Source organism: Mixophyes fleayi, chromosome 1 (assembly GCF_038048845.1).
Source record: "Mixophyes fleayi isolate aMixFle1 chromosome 1, aMixFle1.hap1, whole genome shotgun sequence".
Classification (NCBI taxonomy): Eukaryota; Metazoa; Chordata; class Amphibia; order Anura; family Limnodynastidae; genus Mixophyes; species Mixophyes fleayi.
The window spans coordinates 323,606,792-323,624,003 of record NC_134402.1 but is presented as its reverse complement, the minus strand read 5'-3'; the positions used below and the strand labels follow the sequence as shown (position 1 = coordinate 323,624,003).

Below are 17,212 nucleotides of genomic sequence, written 5' to 3'. Positions count from 1 at the left end.
TAATCTCAAGAGTGGAACAAATTCCTCCAGCTTTGTTCAAAACAGATGTTTTCTCTGTCATCGGAGGTGATATTTTTGGTTTGCTAGAGGCTGATAAGGGTTCACCCGTTTGCCATCTGGAACTGGATATTGGTGACAACCGATGCCAGTCTCCGGGGCTTGGGGGGCTATGGTTCACTGCCACCAGTCTCAGGAGGTTTGGACTCGGGAGGATTCCAAATATCTCATCATTGTGTTGAAGCTCAGAACAGTTTTCAATGCTCTGTATGCAGGACAGCAGTTTCTGCAAGGCAGAGCCATACAAGTGCAGTCCAACAATGCCACGGAGGTTGCATACATAAATCACCAGGGGGGCACCAAGAGTGCCCTGGCCATGAGGGAAATACAAATCTTCCATTGGGTAGAACAGTATGTTTTTGCCATTTCAGTGGTCATTTTCAGAGGCATAGAGATATGGAATGCTGGCTTCTTCAGCAGACAGGTTCTGCATCCCAGGGAATGGTCTTTTCATCCAGAGCTTATCCAGCAACTGATGCGAAGGTGGACATGATGGCAACCACAGGTTGGAGAACTTCTACTCTAGAACAAGGGATCCGCATGTGTTTCTAGTGGATGCTTTGACTGTTCCATGGGCCTTCTATCTCATTTAGCTGTTCCCAGCTGTTCGATAGCCATGCTTCTGTGGGGACTAAAATATGTGAAGAGAGAGGCCATTTCGGTGATTCTTGTAGCAGTGAACTGGCCTAGGGGGTCTTGGTACACCAAGGTCCTTCGCATAGCAGAGGGTTTGGTGTTGCGTTTACCTCTATGACCAGACCTCTTTGTACTCCAGTCTGGTTCTTGTTCTCTCACTGCTGTCCTTGTTAGGATTCGGGTTTTCATTGGACTATGTTGTTTCCTCCTCTTCCTCTTGTTCTGTACCCTGTTTTCTGTCCTTCAGGGCTTTGTTAAGGCTATAGAGGGGGAGGAGCTTATATTTCAGTGCTAACTTTGAAAGTGCCAAGGTTCCAGTGACCACACTCCATACTTAGTCTACAGTGTCTCCCAGTAAACTCAGAGAAAAGGATTTAACGTAAGTATAAAAATCCCATTATATTGGATATCTCTGTTGAAATTGTTTTCTTTGAGCTCTCCAAGCAGAAGCGAGTGACCATGTCAAAGGAAAAAAATGAAATTTAATTTTCGAGTAATTATATTTTTAGGATAGGTAACTGTAATGGAACTTTGGGAGAAAGTGTATATGTATGATGATACTTACTGGAGTGCTTCTCATAGGGGGGAATTCAATTGGCCGTGTTACGGGTAAAAGTAACGCAGCCTGCGCTTAATTACTGTTATTACGGAAGTTTCAACGCCGGCTTAAAAACATTGGGTTAAAACTACCGTAATAACGGTAATAGGTTTAACGCTGTGCTAAGTCGGGGGGAATTGAATTCCCCCTATAGTATCCCAAAGTGTCCAGGAACAGCATGTAGACAAAGAATAAGAAAGGGCACTCACACTCAAACTTGATAGAAGAATAATCAATTACTGTATTACTGTGACAAAGTTTTGGCTTCTAAACAAATCCTTTGTCAAGACTATAATTTTATGGCCTATTTATTTTGTATTACCTTTATTTCTCATTGTGTGGCAGCAGGGATAATTGAAGTACAGCAAGTGCAGATAGACTGGAAGCTCTGCTTTCACAGTTAATTCTTACCGCACTTTTTGATACTAGTGTTCAGAAACACAACGAGACTGCATTAGCCATAATTGTGTTTCTTTTAATTTAGCTTTTATCTGATTTTTTTACCAGCAGAAATGCAGTAATTTCCCAACATCACCAGATTTAAACATCCCAGACTGCTAAAATATTTGTATACAGACACTTATATCTGGTAATGGGGTTGGATTACCTGCTTACACTGTAGCAAGAGGTGGGGCTGAGTGGACTAAAAACCTCTTGGTCTGTGGCATGGAAGTTAATGAGTTTCAGTGGAGGTGCTTCCTCCTTACACATATCATCTGGTTTAAGTGAATAAATAGTCCGAGGTGTTCAAAGGGAAAAATGGAAATTAAACCCTAAGTACAATCTGCAAAAATGTGGAGAATGCTTAGAGTGAAAACTTAAATAGGGGAGCCTGAGTAACTGTATTGGTTTTACTTTATTGATTGTACTATGTGTTTTTCAGGGCTCTGAATGGAACGCGTCAAACCTGGAGGAACTGCACAATGCAGGGTGAGTAGAAGGTGTCCTCTTTGTCGGTAGAAAAGTCATTGCCTTGTAATCTAGACTACACCCATAAAATAATAAAATCTACTATGGTTGAGACATTAAGGGGCTTATTTAATAATGTAATGCAAAAAGCAGCTATGTGCTGTAAACCATTGCAACCAATCAATTGTCTGCTTTTAGCGTTCTTATGGAGTGAGACTAATGAAAGCTAACATCTGATTGGCTGCTGTGGGTTACAGCACATATGTTATACCTATATCATATTATTAAATAAGACCTCAAATGTCTAATTATAACCTCATTAACACCCAATTATAAACCGTGCTACACTGTACAATACCATCTTGCAGCAAAGGATTCACATAATGTGTATAGTTTTTATTTTAATATTATTATTTATATTGACATAATTGGGGATATTCTTTACAAAGTTGTAATATTGTTGTTTCAGAGTTGGCTACATACTGAATGTGACCAGGGAAATAGACAACTTCTTTCCAGGCCTTTTTGCCTATCACAATATTCGTGTATATGATGAGGAATCCACTGACCTGCTGTCCCACTGGAATGAGGCCTATAACTTTATTAGCAAAGCAAAGTTGGTATTGTTGACTTATGCTTCTGTAATACTGAAAGTAATGACACACTTGAAGAACATCATTAACTCCTACAAGTATAAACCTGTATTATCTCTTAAGCTAAGGAAGATTTCACAAAATGTGTCCTGTATATTTTACATGTCCTCTATAACTTCATCTTATTTACTTATTAGATCCACTCTCTAAGCATGATCTCAATGCACGGGGACATTTAGAAGCTGATGGATCAGTGGGGAATTATTTCCTATCCTTATTGGTCTCTTTCATCCCTGAACTCCCATAACCTACAGATAAACTAGGGTTCAGTTGAACAAATTGTACGACCCAACAAATGAAAGAACAATCGTTAGATTGTGCTGTATTGTATCTGCATGTAAATGGTACACTATATTACTGGTGCTGGATTGCACCCTTTGTTTAAAATAACCCAACTCCATCTGTCTCTAATTTCATAGCTCGCTTTCTGCACACTTGTTTATCCAATTTTCTTCTCAGGTTTTTAAACCCATAGTTCCCGCCCCATTACCTACATCCTAGCCATTATTATGACCATAAGGAACTGAACTACGACTAGCAACTTTGTTCTACTCCACATACAATTATAGAGTCATTCGACCACCACTTTGGTAGTAAACAGGGTGTGAAGTTGCTGGTTTGTGATGATTTTCTGTTGAAGCTTTGCCTTCAGTATAATTGCATTATGCCTGTTTTGGTTGTTGTACCAACAGAAAAAATAATTCCAAGTGTCTGGTGCACTGCAAAATGGGAGTCAGCCGCTCAGCTTCTACTGTCATTGCTTATGCCATGAAAGAGTATGGCTGGTCCATGGAGAAAGCGTACAACTACGTGAAACAGAAACGCAGTGTAGCAAGACCAAATGCAGGTTTCAAGCGCCAGCTCTCAGAGTATGAAGGAATCCTGGATGCCAGGTGAATGAACTTATTTTCTGCATACTATCCCCAGGGGCAGTTTGCATGAAGCCCTCATAACATAATGGAAATAGTGAGCAGCGGGAGCCTATGATCTTGTCATAGTAGGATGATGAGAGAATGGACAGAATTGGTGTGTCATGTGAGTGAGCATATGTTACCAGCATGTTATATTATGGAAAGTCAGTAAAAGCTGATAACTTGTTACACCAAAAAAATGCTTTAGATTAAACTTTTGAAGGAAAAATGAGGCAGAAGGCACTCAACAACAGAATAATAAAAAAAAAACAATATGTTGTAAATTTTAAAAAAAACTTTCCAGGTACAGTTAGTTATCCTACTAGAGGGGGCATGGCTGTTACCATAGGGGGTATGGCTAGATTAACTGAGGGGTGTGGCTAGTGCCTAAACAGCTCTGTCATCCCCCTCTTCCCTTAACACAGCCAAATATGTGTGCCAGACAGGGTGAAACCCTGGATAGAAATAGGAAGCTGCTTTATGCTTGTGGCTTCCTATAAGTCAACACATTCCCCTGCATGCTTAGCCCTGGCTTTGGTAGTGCTGGAGTACTGGGAAAATTTGTTTTGGGCCCCAGAGCTCCAACAAAAAAAAAGAGCAGCTCCGTAAAACTGTTTTGTTTTTTTTTGTTTTTTTTTAAATGTTAGCAGAAAATTATTCGGTATGGGGCCTGGGAATTGGCATTGATGGCATCCTTCTAAAGCCAGTCATAGTTAATACAAACCACAAATTTAAGTTTATTAAAGAGTAGTAGGGAAGATAAATTAAACCTAGAAATCTTTGGGTCTCTTAAATATAATGGTATTAAAAAAAATATTCTTTTTATTATTCATAACAAAGTTCTGTAGCATCGTACAATGGGGTGTAGAACAAAACAATTACATAATACAGAACAGAGAAAAGGGACATGCTGGAAGCACATCGGTGTGAGACAAACCTGTGCGCTGGAACATAAGTTTATGAGACGCAATAAGGAGGGACATAGAGACTAGACAGAAGGTAAGCGATAAGGGTGGGCCGGAGGACAGAAAGGGGGTAGGCATGAAGATCAGGATGGAGGGTTTGGCTAATAAGAAGTTACTGTAAATTTGTAATATCTAAAGGACTGACACAAGAGAGGGTGACAATGAGTGGGGGAAGAGTTAGGAGTTGTACTGGTAGGTTTGGGGGTTTTTAGGCACCTGAGGGATCATTGGAGGCAGGTGGGTAGATTGGGCGTCTGAGTGAGTTCCATAGGTGTGGAGCATCATGGGATAAGGCGGGAGTGTAAACGGGTAATCATTGGGGAACTGAGGTGGTGTTCATTTGCAGAGTGCAGTGGGAGAGCATGTGGAGGAAGATGAGGTTTGAGTTGTGGGGGGAGAAGAGGTTGAGGCCTTTATATGTGTGGAGATTGAAATGGATTTTATAGGGTAAAGGGAGCAAGTGGGATAATTGACAGAGAGGGGAGGTAGAAGAAGAACGGTGAGAGAGAAAAATCGGTCAAGCAGCAAGGATTGATTTAAGAAGTGAGAGGGAGCCAGAGAGGAATAGGTTGCAGTAGTCGAGAAAATAATGATAGAAAGGATAATAATTCTGGTTGTGTTGAGGGTGAGGAAGTGTCTGATTGTTGTGAAGGTTGAAGCGGTAGGATTGGCAGAGACTTAATATGGGAGGAGTCAAGGATGACGCCTAGACAGCAGACTTGAGGAACAGAGGAAAGCTAATGCTGTCAACCGAGAGGTAGAGGAGGTGAGGTGTGGGAACACTGGAGGTATAGGGAAGATAACAGGTTCCTTTTTGTTTTTGAACAGGTTGAGTTTGAGAATATGCTGGGACATCCATGTGGAAATGGCAGAAAGACAGCTATACACACAAGGGAGAAGGGAATGGGAAAGGTCGGGGGAGGATGGATTATTTTGGGGGTCGTCGACAAAGAGGCGATACTAAAGGTCAAAGGGATAAGTTTGATAAGTTTGCAAAGGGAGGAGAAAAGTTGGCTGAGGACAGACCCTTGGGGGACCCCGATTGGTCGAGCAGGGAGTGAGAGGAAGATGTGAAGCGGTTGTAGACAAGTCACTTGAAAAGTTTGGAGGTGAAAGTAGAGCAATATGGCAGCAGGTTTGAGGGTGGGTTTTGTTTTTTTAAGGATGGTTGAAACAAGAGCCTGTTGGAATAGGGGAAGGTGCTAGTGGAGAGAGAAAAGTTGAAGAGCTGAGAGCAGATGTCTGGTGAGAGAGAGCAGAGGTTGAGGGGGCAAGTGGAGAGTGTGATGGGAGAACAAGATGAGAGAAGAGTGTGGACTTTGACCTCAGAGATGGGAAGAAGTAGCATATGGTGGGTTGGGTGAGAGAAGGGTGAGTGTGACCTGACAGGAGGAAAGTATTAACTGTCTTAATCTGTTTTGGAGGTGAAATGGACGGTGAGAATAAGGGGAGGGCAGAGGAAGGATTTGAAGGTGGCAGAGACCACGGGGATTGGAGGAATGAGAAGACTGTATGGAAGCTGCAAGACGAGAGAATGATTTTGAAGTGGCAGAAGTCAGCATAAGAGCAAAATTTCCTCCAGTACCACTTGGGAGATATTGGGTCTGTTTGGAGTGGCGCAGTCTGCATGGAGTTACCTGCATCATCAGCTATTCAGATTGATTTTATAGGGACAGTTACAAGGCCTGTGAAGTGGGCATAGAGACATAAAGAATCATTGCAGAAATTAAATTTTTACAGTTCATTAATAACCCTTGGTTTGTTCCCCCATAAATGTACATTGTTAAAGTAACAAACTGCACCTGTATAGTTAACTAACTTTTTTTTTTTTTAGTAAACAACGACACAACAAATTGTGGAGGCAACATGTGGAGCGTGGAATTCCACAAACTGAGTTAGATGCCATTTTTCCAAACCCGTTTAAGCCACATAACCTTGAATCTGAGCTTACAAACAGGTCAAATGAAGAAGATGTGGTCGATCAAGTCTTGCCTGAAAGTAGATGTTTTAGGCATCTCACGGAGCCTCATGAATTAATTGAGCCACCAAATGTGATGCTTCAAGTGGAAGACCTGGAGAGAGATGCCCTACTGGGAGAGACCCCCTTCCCAGAGCCATATTGCTCAACAAAAGCCAAAGAGAAATCCTGTAGCAACAATGAAACTTTACTGATGGCCAAAGATTTTGATTTTAGCATGCAGGAAGTGAGAAAGAAGTTGGATTTTGAAGACAATTTAATCTCCAAAAACTTTGAAGATGACCCAACATCAACCGAAAGTGAGAGAAGGGAACCAGTGGCACCTATGGGGTATAACGGAGAAGATCTGCGGGCTAGCAAGGAATTCTCTAATAATAGCAGCAGTAAGAGAAGTTGCCCCATTGACAATGAGGTAGGAGTGCATCTAGTTGCATACCATAGGAGATCATAACTTTTACAACATAGAAGGAATTCATATAGTGAGACAAGTATGTTTGTCTCAGATTTCGGATAATATTGGAACGTAAAAATTGAAATGTGCTTTTTATAATCCAAGTATTTGCCTTCATAAGACTGCTAGCCTTTATCTTTACAACTAAAATATTTATATGTCTAGGGCAGGGTTCCCCAAACCCAGTCCTCAGGGCTCCCTAACAGTGCAGGTTTTCCGGATCACATGTGACATAATTAGGACCACCTGTGGATCTGTTACAGTGTGTCAGTCAGTAATGAATACACCTGTGCTCCAGCAAGGAGATATGGAAAACATGTACTGTTAGGGAGCCCTGAGGACTGGATTTGGGAAACCCTGGGATTACAAGTTGAATAAGACACACAGTGACTGAAGGTAGCCTGTTTTGCCACACAAACTTTCAGAACTGCATTTTGTAGTTGTATGTCTAAACACACAAATTCATCATTCTCATCATCACCAATTATTTATATAGCGCCACTAATTCCACAGCGCTGTACAGAGAACTTGCTCACGTCAGTCTCTGCCCCATTGGGGCTTACAGTCTAAATTCCCTAACACACAGACAGAGACAAACTAGGATCATTTGATAGCAGCCAATTAACCTACCAGTATGTTTTTGGAGTGTGGGAGGAAACCGGAGCACCTGGAGGAAACCCACGCAAACACAGGGAGAACATACAAACTCCTCACAGATAACTTCCAACATTTTCTAATAATAGAATATCCCCATATGTGCATGTCTGTCTATATGGTCATCCTATATCTTTCTATCATAAACATTTGTAGTATTAGCTAGAATTTCAAAGTGGATCTGCTGTTAACATCCTGTAACGTTATCAATATAGATTACACGTTTACAAATATTTCTCAAGTCAACATGGCTGTGTGTAGGCAACAGGTACACTTCTGATATATGAAGAGTCTAAGTGCTCAGTGCCTCGTTTTCTTTTATGATTACCCATTTCATTTTCAATTGTACAGCCCAATTTCATGGTTCTCAAACTAGTGTCCTTGATTTTGTAGGAAGATGCCATTTTTGGAATCCTGAGCAAAGTTAAACCACCTTACCCATCGTGTACAAACTGTATATACCCAACAACCGCCATTTCTACCGACGCACCTGATGAGTGGCAGCAGCTTGAGTCTACTGGCGTATCAGATGCGCCCACTGTATGCAGTCAACCAGCACTGTTACAGCACATGACTTCAGCAGTATTGGAAAGGATGCATGGACACCAATTGTGTAAAGGAACACATTTGCAGACGGATTCAAAAGATTTTTGTGCAACCCCTTCAAAAGCTATTCAGAAGAATTTCAGTGATTCTGCAAAGATGCAAGATGAAATTGGTCCAGAGTCCTGTGAAGACTCTGTCTCGAAAAGAAATTCCAAACAGGCTAAAGACCTAAAATATTTATTTTTCAGTAGTGATTTGGAAAAGCCTTCAATGCATAGTTACTTGATGCAGCACCAAGAATCCATAATTCAGCTCCAGAAAGCTGGCTTGGTCAGAAAGCATACCAAAGAATTGGAACGCAAAGGCTCTTCTGTTCTCAAAGAATGTCCTTTAGACCAGACAAATTCAGATGGTTCTAAAGATGCAGCTGTGCAACAATTTTCCACTCCGTCTGATGGAGAGCCAAAGGATAGTATAGAAAAAGAAGAGGTGGCGGACGTATCAGATGATGTTTTTCAGAAGACTTCTACTCCATGTTATTGTAAAATAGATCTAATAAGCAGCTGTACAAAAGACTTCCTTAAGACCATTTCCTACACTCCAGCATCATCTTCAATGAGTTCCAATCTCACCCGCAGTTCAAGCAGTGACAGCATTCATAGCGTTCGTGGCAAGCCCGGACTCGTCAAACAGAGGACTCAAGAGATTGAGACACGGATGCGTCTTGCAGGTCTTACTCTGTCTTCCCCTCTCAAGAGATCTCACTCTTTAGCCAAACTTGGAAGTCTAAATTTTTCCTGTGATGATTTATCATGTGACCCTAATTCCTTTCAAAAATCTGAGTGCAAGAGCCCTAAATTAAGCAACTGTCCTGGCTGTACAGACACGCCATTGTCATCATCAGGGGCAACAGAAACTCCATCAGATCACTTGGGCTCTACTAATTCATCTATGACTGAGACAGAGACCAGATGACTTTCTTTTTTATTAGTTTTTTTTTTCTTTAGCCATTGTTCCTTTAATTGTATTTCTAAACTAAATGTGCGGGTTTGTACAAGACAAAATATTTTGATGTTTTTATGCCCATGGCAAATTTACTTGACTAACAAATAGAGAATATTATTAAGAATTCTTCATTACTTTTTGGTTCCTTAATTTTGTATCATGGATTTTTTGTTTTTGTTTTACTGTTACTGTTTTGTGTTTCCAAGTCTGAAATTAAAGACAACATTGTTTATGGTTTGTTGACAAACGCAAAGATAATATACTGAACCCTATTTCCAATTGCTTTTATGCAATACTTAATGACGCTCCAGTATACTGTATTTTAAGCTTAACGTGAACCTTCAGGTTCTATATTTTTCTTACTACATAATGCCTTGTTGACTATGTAATAAGAAAAACAATGCAGTCCCTCTGGGGAAAGAGCACATAGTAGAGCATGCTCTCCTATACGCCATGCTCTCTCCTGTAGCAGCTTTCTTGAGTTTCCTCATTTTAACAGGAGACCTGTGAGGGATAGATGAAGTCAACCTGGCATAGCTTTTGCAAATATGTCCACCGTTTTAACTTTTGACATTTAAGGCAAACCAAATAATAACAAAATAATTAAAGATGGGATAATAGGGAGCCCATCTGCGCATTTAATGTATACCTTGATAAATTCTCCAATATAATTGTGACAATGCTTTCTCATTCCAGTATCTGAATATTTTCACCTTTTAGATTTGACCTGTTCCCTGGAAACGTGGTTTTGATTTCCGTGAGCTTGGTCAGTGATGCAACTTGTGACCATACTGATGATGTGTTTGTGCACTGCTGGCAGTGTCTACCACATGCTTGCCAACATTTTCATTCCCCCCTCCTGGAGAGCCTTGAGCCATGTGCAGGGGACGTAGTAGTGTGAATTGCGTCATTAAGCCCCGCCCCTGCTGCACAAGCTGCTATTTTTGGCATAATGCAGTAGGGGCGGGGACAGGATGATATGATTTGCTATGAAACGCGTCATTAAGCTCCACCTCCACCTGCATGCAGGAGTTTACATTGGCCTCCCAGTAGAAATCCTAGAAGTGCAGTTCCTGGGACATTCTGGGAGAGTAGGCAGCAATGGTCTACCAGCAGGTAGTATTGCAATGGTGAAAGAGTAATATTGATGTAGTATTGCAACTCTGTAAAAGATTCTACAACTGTATTTTAGGGGCAAGCATTTTATGATTTGTAATGGTAATAACTATCATTGCAACATTTGTTTTTCCCTGTGGGAGAAAGGTATCTTGAAGTAAAGAAATGATTACAGTAACTGTTCTTATGATTGGGCAGAGAAAACAATTGAGGCGTTTAGTTTATAGAAGTGAACAAAGTTTTACAGTGACGAGGTGAGTTAGCCCCTTATCACCTTTCAAATTCCATAATAGTTTTTGCAATATGCCAAAGCATGATAGTACATTGACCTGTTAACATAGTTTTTTTGTAAATATTAGAACCATGTGTCAAAATGCACTTGACAGTATTAGCTTTTCAAATAGCATATTAATGTTAAATCTTAGGTCACGATGGACGCTGCAAACTGCTTCTTAAACAGAAGGCCATGTATGATGAGCTGTCCGTCCAACGCAGTTCAGTGCTGGCTGAAGACAGTCACTGCATAAAGTATCATGTTGTATAATGAATTATTGATGCAAATATCTTAAACCAGGCTGCTTGATGGTAATAGGAGTTTTATGTTTGAGCTGTGCAGTCCTTCATAGTTTAACTTTGACTGTCAAGATCCTACAGTATATCTTGTTTCATATGTTTGCGTTTTCTAATATGTAAATGAACTTAGGTAAAATAGTTACTGTAAATGCCATTGATGCACAAATGCACATTTTTAAAGCAGACCATTTGCTTTACAATATTATGTGGACAAAATGTATTCTTCCTAATAGAGCCTTACATCTTACTGTTGTCACTGACTTCAGCAACTATACTACTTTTCCCTTGTAAATGGATGTCCTCTATGTCCCCATATATTGTGACTGCCATTCTGTTTCTAAGGAACCTGAACTGTCATTCAGTACAGTTTTCTGCTGAGTATTTTTTTTTTTTACTTTTGTTTACACTACTACATTATGTATGTAAGTGTATGTGAACGTATATACATATATACAGACATACAGCCAGGATCTTACATCCATGTGTAGCAGAAGTATAATGCACTTAAATCATTGGTTAGTATATGTGTTTGTATTCAATATGTTCAGCAAGACATACATATTTTTGTGCAGTAATTTACACTTTGTTTAATTATTTTGACAGCTATTAAAGACTTGAAGATTGAAATGTTGTTTTCCTTTTTTTTTTTAGTATAATATATTTTGAGTTTCCTCTATTTTGGTTGTGTACATCAACTACCTGGTTTAAAGGGGATAACGAGTTATACAATGTATCTTGAAAGCACACTAGTGTGGTTCCTAAGACCTCCCATTATGCTTTTGATAGGTATCAAAATGCTGGACAGGCTTAGCTGAGAAAATGTTATCTACTGTGGCTAGAAGAAGAGATCTGTCACTTTGAAACATGATTGTTGAAAAGTGTTTAGTAGGAGCTACAGCAGGCATGTCAAACTCAAAACCCCAATTGGGCCAAATAAGATTGTGTTGGCCAAAATAAAAAGTCTCATATGCAATTTTGTAAAGTTTATTATTGAGGAAAAGCAAAAATAAAATTTAATGATTTTCTTCCCGATGCTTGACACTGTGCCCTCCATGCTGCTTTTGCTCCCCTTCACCTGTCTCCCATGTTTCACACTGTGCCCTCCATGCTGCTTTTGCTCCCCTTCACCTGTCTCCCATGTTTCACACTGTGCCCTCCATGCTGCTTTTGCTTTCCTTTATCTGTGTCTCCTGTTTCACACTGTGCCCTCCATGCTGCTTTTGCTCTTCTTTATCTGTGTCTCCTGTTTCACACTGTGCCCTCCATGCTGCTTTTGCTCCCCTTCACCTGTCTCATGCTGTGCCCTCTATGCAGCATTTGCTCCCCTTCACTTACTATTATATTGCCTTTTTTCTTATCTTCCGTTTTCTATTGTTCTGTTTTCTTTTCTTCTTCTCGTGGCTCCTCTCTGTGTGCTCTTCACTGCAAATGTCAGGCATGATGACATCACGCCCGACATTTGCAGTGCGAAGGGAGGAAGACATCGTTCTTAAAATTATAGATTTTTTTCCGGGCTCTGGTGGAGCCGCGTGCATCCTACGGGCCGCGAGTTTGACACGTCTGAGCTGCAGTAATGAACGCTTGCTGATCTTTACATCACCAAATTATGTCAGCATGGACGTCTGAGGGAAAATGGTGCCTGAGACAGTGTTTTCCGCTACATTTCTCGTGGAAGCATGGTGTCTCATCCTTTCAACACAATTCCAGTAGATTTTATTATGGGATTTCCAAAGCGTAAAAAAGAAAAGAGCTGGTGGTATTATTAATCAGAGCTCCTATAATGAAGACAAACACAAGATATGTTAAGCTTAAAGAGTTGACCGCAAATCAATTTCAAATGGGGATCCGGGGTAAATGGTGGTGCAGGAATGAACGGTGGTGGATCATTTCTTCACAAATAAGTATGAACTCAAATAGGAATTAAACTTTTATAATACAGGTTAAAAATGCAATTAAATACAGGTTATAAATAAATAAAAAAATTGTATTTCCTCTTTCATCCTCCATTGCAATGGGTCCGTCCAGGACAGGGAAATAGAAAAGCCTCCAGGTATATAGTGCAGCTCCTCAACCTCCCTTGTGTCTGTTCCTAGCTGAAGTTAGTTAGGACAGGTAGCAGTTTGTACTGGCGACGAACCACTGGTGGTGCTAGTTGAGACAGGGCGGGTGACCGTTAGTTGCTACCATTGTATCGCATCCAAGGGTAAAGGACGCCATTATAAAGGATCAGACTGGACCTTGAAACAAAAAGACAGTTGTCAGCACTTATCCTTTACACTGCATATTTGTGTGTGTCTAGCAAAATGAAAACATGAGGTATTGGTTCATATTTTGATCAAAACATTTAAGGCTGCATCCCAACGTCAAGGGCACCTCATTATATGCAGGTCCTACACTGATCTATATGCTTTAAACCCAATTAAAATGCAGTTAAAATCAGATGCACTCACCTCCCAGGTATAGGTATTTTGAATATCAAAATATCGCCTTATTGTCATAGCAGCTATCCATCAAGCCTATTTAAGGCACATTTGGGTGTGGCCCACAAGTCGGCCCTTGCTAGATGTAAACCCCTATACCTGGGAGGCAAGTTTATATTGCCACACAGCTGGTACCACATATAATATGGGATATACCGAGCACGGGATTATTGCCAAGCAGCTGGTACCATATATATTGTGGGATATACCGAGCGAGGACCTTGAAACACCTACAGCAACATTCCCTGTTCCATGAAAGCATTGCCTCTAACGCAAAGGATCATTACCAGTAGGATGGAGCCAGAGTCCAACCCCAAACAGCCAACGAGCACTCGTCCTACATAAGCCCTTGATTTTTCTAGATTGTACTTGGTTAGCTGCCTGGTAATACTCTTCCAATATAAGTACTCTTGAAGAGCCTGTTGATGGGAAGAAAGTAAAGCCCTCTAAGTCCATATTTGTCTGGGACATTGTTCTCATTGCCCGTCTCACAGCATATATGTCCTCTTTAGACTATCAACTCCTTAAATTGCTCAGGGGTCTATGGATTGCTTCTTTGAGGCTGAAAATGTGGAGATTCTGCACAGACACATTTATAAATCTAAGGGGATGAAAAAAAGCATCAACCACTGCAGTTCAGCCCCTTTCTGACCATTGTAGTAAAATTAATACAGTTTTCCTGTGCACCTTGAAGTAAAGGCTTTAACTCATAAGAATGGGTTCAAGTAGGAACGTCTAACTGGAAAAGGTTAGAATGCATGTAACCATTCAGTGAAGTGGCACATAAACAGAATTCAGTTCCAAAACTGGATGCAGCAATAGCCTGTCGACATCTAAGATATTCTATGGATAGGAACATGGAAAGTTGTTTAAAAAGCTTCATATTTCCTTTTAAACTACCTTTAAATCAAGGGTAGTTATGGCAAGTAGTGGCTAGAACACTTTGACTATGGGTTGAGACTTCACGTATATACACTACATGGACAAAAGTATTCGGACGCTTGACCATTACACCAACAGGGACTGTACTGACATTGTATTCAAATACATATACTTTAATATGAGTTGGTCCCCCTTTGGGAGCAATTACAGCTTCCACTCTTCTTGGACGGCTTTCCAGAAGATGTTGGAGTGTTTCTGTGGGAATTTGTGCCCATTCATTCTGTAGAGCATTTATGGGGCCAGACATTGATGTTGGACGAGAAGGCCTGACTCGCAATCTCCGTTCTAGTTAATCTCAAAGGTGTTCAATGGGATTGAGGCCAGGACTCTGTGCGGACCAGTCAAGTTCTTCCACACCTTGCTTTGTGCACTGGGGCACAGACATGTTGGAATAGAAAAGGGCCTTCTCCAAACTGTTGTTGCTACGGTTGGAAGCATAGCATTGTCCAAAATGACTTGGTATGCTACTGCCCTTCACTGGAGATTGAAAACCTATTGCGAACCCTTAAAAAACAGCCCCATACCATTATCCCTTCTCCACCAAACTTCACAGTTGTCACAATGCAGTCAGGCAGGTAATGTTCTCTCGGCATCCGCCAAACCCAGACTTGGCCTTCTGACTGCTAAACAGAGAAGCGTGATTCATCATTCCACAGTACCCATTTCTACTGCTCCACAGTCCAGTGTTGGTGTGCTTTACACCACTCCATCCAACGCTTGGCATTGGTCTTGGTGGTGTGCGGCTTGCATGCAGCTGGTGGGCCATGGAAACCAATTCCATTAAGCTCCTGCCGCACAGTTTTTTTGTTACATTTATGCTAGTGGAAGTTCAGAACTCTTCAGCTATGGAAGCAGCAGAGCATTGGTGACTTTTATGCACCTTAGCAGTCTGTGATGTTACGTGGTCTTCCGCTTTGTGGCAGAGTTGCTGTTGTTCCTAAAAGCTTCCACTTTCTAAAAATATCACTTACAGTTGACTGTGGAATATCCAGCAGGGATGAAATTTCACAAACTGTAATATGGCATCCTATCGCAGTACCACGCTTGAAGTCACTGAGCCCTCCATTTTGTATCACAAATGTTTGCAAATGGAGACTGCATGTCTAGGTGCTTGATTTTATACACCTCTGGCAACAGGTCTGATTGAAACACCTCAATTCAATAATTAACAGGTGTGGCCAAATACTTTTGTCCATATAGTGTATGAGTAGACAATATTTGCTGAAAAGCATTGAAGTTAGAATAGATTACCTTTGCGAGGCATAGTTGGATACCATTACTTTTTTGGCCTGAACTATATCTTCAATGGCGGTAACTAGAAAAGCTCTCTTGCTGTGTCCAAGGGCAGAAGGTGCTCAAGCTACAAATAGACTATCAATACCCCCATTTGAAGAGTTTTGGTGATAAACTAGACACAATGACTGACAAGATTTATGGGGTTAAATCTCACCGCTTGCAGCAGGAACAAAAGGTGAAGTATTTCCATTCTCATCTCGTAAACACTTCAAGGGTGTAAGAAGTTATAAGCCTTGCAGACAATATACCAGGAACAGTGGTACCACTTCATCCAAACAACCCTTTTGAGCATTCAGGTTCAAAGAGAGAATATCAGGTTAAAAGACCTCACAATGATTATGGCTTGGCTTAGTCCCTTCTAACATGTGTGACTTCTTTGTTAGATCCAGAACTTCTTCAGCTCCAGCAGAATTGGAAGCTTTACAGATCAGTATGCAAACGTTGCAGGAAGCTTGTGTGATCTCGCTTTTTACTCCAGCCCAGATGGGCACAAGCTTTTATTTCTGACTCTATTGTATTTAATTTTTTGGAGCTACCACTTGAAGTTATGTTTTTCAGCTGTTGTTTGGCCTCAGGCTGTATTTTAAGAACGATGTCAGGATTAATACTGAAATTTGAGAGACAACCGTAGACTTTAATCTCGTTTCAGAGTATTGGGATGATATAATGCGAGTTTGTGACCGTGTAGTGTGCCAGCTTGTCTTGTGAAACAAATTAAAGACTAAAAATATATATTTTGCCAGAATATTTTTCTCTTTTTTTAATATGTCGGAAAAAGTATTAATGAATGGACAAAAAATGTATTCCCTCTTTCAGTATTTTTCGAGGGCACTAAGTCAATAAGGTTGAACGATCAAGATTTCTATTTCTTTAAAGAGATTTCTTTGAGATTTAACATATCTTGTTTCTTTTAAGTTTTTATTTTGTTCGTTGGAGGAGCTCTTTTTAATAAACTTAACACAACTGTGCAATCCCGTCTTTTGTCTTTCTCTATACAACTGTTTCAGCCCACTAAGGGGCATCTTTATGTAGCATCGCATAATATGAAAGATAGTTTTCAAGATCGAACTATCTTTCCTATTTATTAAAAAACCTTCACACGAACAGCAGTTCCAAAAAAACTGCTGTTCCTGTGAAGTGCAAAACTTACCTTTCACTTGCCTCTTCTCTTCTCCCATGCAATGCTGACTACAATGATGTTTCCTCCTTTCAATCCGTGTGCGCATGCGCTGACCGAAAACCTGCGGCATGCACATAGAGATCCTGGACTGCAAGAAGGTGAGTCATGTGACAGGGAGGGATCACATGATCCCTCCACACATACACAGAGCAGAGCTGTCTTCAGTGAAAGTTTTCAATTATGTTAATGTAGCTGTCATACATTAACCTGATTGAAAACTTAATTTCGTTCATTGGTAAATAGTGTTACTGAGCACTCCCCA

At 40.6% G+C, this 17,212-nt stretch overlaps 1 protein-coding gene across 1 annotated transcript in view; it reads left to right on the top strand.

Annotated features, from left to right (window-relative positions):
- Positions 1–11,679, top strand: part of SSH1 (slingshot protein phosphatase 1) — a 53,408-nt gene extending 41,729 nt beyond the window's left edge. The window contains exons 11-15 of the mRNA XM_075214088.1: positions 2,175–2,221; positions 2,670–2,816; positions 3,546–3,746; positions 6,564–7,119; positions 8,206–11,679. Coding sequence (XP_075070189.1) covers positions 2,175–2,221; positions 2,670–2,816; positions 3,546–3,746; positions 6,564–7,119; positions 8,206–9,333 — 2,079 coding nt within the window. The 3' untranslated portion in view covers positions 9,334–11,679. The remainder of the gene's footprint in view (positions 1–2,174; positions 2,222–2,669; positions 2,817–3,545; positions 3,747–6,563; positions 7,120–8,205) is intronic.
- Positions 11,680–17,212: the final 5,533 nt, after the last annotated feature.